At 35.0% G+C, this 3,494-nt stretch overlaps 1 protein-coding gene across 1 annotated transcript; it reads left to right on the forward strand.

The window, feature by feature from the left end:
- Positions 1–1,320: 1,320 nt before the first annotated feature.
- LOC144254615 (olfactory receptor 1J21-like) lies at positions 1,321–2,259 on the forward strand. The gene has a single exon (XM_077797988.1). The coding sequence runs from the start codon at positions 1,321–1,323 to the stop codon at positions 2,257–2,259; it is 939 nt and encodes a 312-aa protein (XP_077654114.1).
- Positions 2,260–3,494: the final 1,235 nt, after the last annotated feature.

Below are 3,494 nucleotides of genomic sequence, written 5' to 3' on the forward strand. Positions count from 1 at the left end.
TTTTATTTTATTATTGTACATACTAATGAAATGTTTTGTTACATATTTGTATGTGCACACAATTTAAGAACATCACTCCCCATCAATTTTCTTCACTTTCAACAAATCTTACAAGAATATAGATTCAATATTTTAGCATATACATTTTAGGTTATAATCTGTTTTCCTATTATTTTGTGATAGGTCTAAGACTAAGACTAACTGACCTGAAGGAGAAGAGAGAAATGATAATATATTAAATGTAGAAAATATTAAAACTATTACAAAAATACTGGTTAATAAATCTTTAGTATAATATCAAAGGATGAATGGATAAAGACTAAAGTGTTATAAACGTATGAATATGCCACAATGAAACCCATTGTTATGTAAATTAAAATGTGCTAATTAAAAAGAATCTTTGGTATCAACCTAGGCTAAGAATCATGAAGAAGAATGCATCATTTATTTTTGCTACAGAGACACAAAGAAATTCTTCGGCAGATTCAAAAAGTGGCTACTAGAAAAGTCAAGTATTTCCCAGTGTTATAATGACTTCAATAGGACAATTTGGTTGGAATTGAGGGAATACCCAATGTGCTAATCTTGGGTTTTCTAGGTGGACAAATAACATGAACAAAAGTTTTATTCATACTCCTTGAAAATTTCTTTAGAAAGAGAGATGGAATGTTAAGATCACTGAATGGGAAAAAGTTCTTCCTTTTTTAAAGGAAGAACTGATAAACGCATTCCAAGGTGTGTCATTAGATATTTTATGTCATAGACATTGATTCATCCCTAACACCTGTGCCTAAACTTGCTACATATGATTTCCACCAAGTCTCCAAATCTTAATATCCTGTAGATACAAAGACTGTGTTCCACTGTGTTCATCTGATTCAAACCATGGAAATAAAGCATTAGGCAAAGTGTATTTCAGAGGCATGGTGAAGGTTAAGAGAGGTCAAAAATCCATTAGACATCACACCATCTAATAGTCTTACCATTAGCTGATTACTGACCTGGTCATGCACACAAATTCGCTAATCTCAAATTTCCATCCTGAACTCAAGTTGAAAATTGGTCTGATTTGATAATAATTCTGATGTTTCAGGGTATCTCTGAAAGATGTTCAGGTGTTTTATAGGTGAAAAAATATCTTTTTTTTCCCAAACCCTAACTAGCTCATTAGTGTGGCAAAAAGCCTGATATATTTAAGTTAAAATGTACATACTTACTAGTTAAAAAACCATGATATTATTACATAATATTCACAATGACTTCTCATTCTTCCAGATTTCCATTTCTTTTTCATCTCTAGCAAAAAGCACCAAGAAGAGCATGAGGAGGGATAATCAGAGCAGTGTGTCCAAGTTCCTCCTCCTGCGGCTCCCCATCCAGCCAGAGCAGCAAGGCATGTACTACGCCCTGTTCCTGGGCATGTACCTGACCACGGTGCTGGGGAACCTGCTCATCATCCTGCTCATCAGGCTGGACTCTCGCCTGCACACCCCCATGTACTTCTTCCTCAGCCACTTGGCCCTCACTGACATCTCTTTCTCCTCAGTCACAGCCCCAAAGATGCTCATGAACATGCTGACGCACACTCAATCCATCTCCTATGCTGGGTGCATTTCTCAGGACTTTTTTTTCTTATTGTTTGGGGGTCTCGATAGCTTCCTTCTGACCTCAATGGCCTATGACAGGTATGTGGCCATCTGTCATCCCCTGCATTATACCAGAATCATGAGTCAGAACCTCTGTTTCCTGCTAGTGGTTGTGTCCTGGGTCTTATCCTTTGCCAATGCCCTTTTGCACACCCTCCTCCTAGCCCGTCTCTCTTTTCTTAGAGGCAACACTCTGCCCCACTTCTTCTGTGACCTCTCTGCCCTACTTAAACTGTCCAGTTCAGACACCACCGTCAATCAGCTGGCTATTCTCATTGTAGGATCAGTGGTCATTACCCTTCCCTTCATATGCATCCTGGTCTCTTATGGCCACATTGGGGCCACCATCTTGAGAAAACCCTCCATCAAGGGCATCTGCAAAGCCTTGTCCACATGTGGCTCCCACCTCTCTGTGGTTTCTCTGTACTATGGAGCCATTATTGGACTCTACTTTGTCCCCTCATCTGGAAATACTAATGACAAGGATGTCATTGTGTCTGTGTTATACTGTCTGGTCACCCACATGCTGAATCCCTTCATCTATAGTCTAAGGAATCGGGATATGAAAGGAGCTCTAAGAAACATCCTCAGTAGAACAAAAAATTCAATGTGATAGACATTGTCTTCCCTATCAAGTGTATGGTTCTCTTTTTATTTGATATTATTTAGCATTTTGTGACAGCTTTTTCTTCTCAAATAAATAATTTATTTTCCTAGTTTCATGATTTTTTGTGTATTTGATTTTGTAATTCCCTGCAAATTTATTTTTTGTGCAAACTTAATTAGAAATCTAGATTTATTTTTGGTATTAATTTTTTATATATTTTTAGTTTTTCAATTGACAAATAAAAATGGTATGTACTTATAGAGTATTTGTTGTTTCCATATATGATGTACATATTGTATAATGTTCAAATCAAGGAAAATGTATCTTTGTCCTCAAATACTTATAACTTCCTTATATGAAATATTCATAATTGTTTCTTCTAGCTCTTAGAAATATGTAGCATTGTATCAGTATCCATAGTTAGCACATAGGACACAAATATTTCTCTTATCTAAATGTAACTCAGTATTCATTGACCAATAGTTCTCATCCGTTCTCTTTAAGAAATTGAACATGATTATAATTTCATATCCATTTTCCAAAAATATTTCTTTAGGTTTTTATAATGAAGGGGTGTTAAATTTTGTCAAAGATCCTTTATTTCCTTTTTTACTTTATTTTATTTGTTTACTTATTATTATTTTTTATATGGTGCTGAGGACTGAACCTAGTGCTTCACATGAGCTAGGCAAGCACTCTACCACTGAACTCCAACCCCAGCCCAAATGTCTTTTCTTGATCATGTGATTTTTTAATCTTATTTCTATTTATGTGGTGTATTATGGTTATTGATTTGTGTACATTGAACCATCCTACATCCTGGAATGAAATCAACTCAATTATGGTGCATGATATTTTTATTGTATTGTAGAATTCTGTTTGTTGGTATTTTTTAAAGCCTTTTCAATCTGTTTCTCTTGATCTGTAATTTTCTTTCTTTTTTGTATATTTATCCAGTTATAAAATCTGGGTTATATTGTGTTGGTCAAATGAGTTTGGAATCATTTCTTTCCTTTCTATTTTGTGGAATATTTTAAGGAGGCTTGGCATTATTTTCACTTTAAAAAGTCATCTAAATTTCATCCATCTTGTCCTGGACTTTTTTGAGGGTGAGGGAGAATTTTTAATTTTACTTGCACCTCATTGCTTCTTGGTATTGGTCTTTCTAGGTTTTCTATATCCTCTTAGTTTAATTTTGGTAGGTCATATTCATGTAGAAATTGGTCCATTTTTCCTAGATT

Source organism: Urocitellus parryii, chromosome 4 (assembly GCF_045843805.1).
Source record: "Urocitellus parryii isolate mUroPar1 chromosome 4, mUroPar1.hap1, whole genome shotgun sequence".
NCBI classification, from domain to species: domain Eukaryota; kingdom Metazoa; phylum Chordata; class Mammalia; order Rodentia; family Sciuridae; genus Urocitellus; species Urocitellus parryii.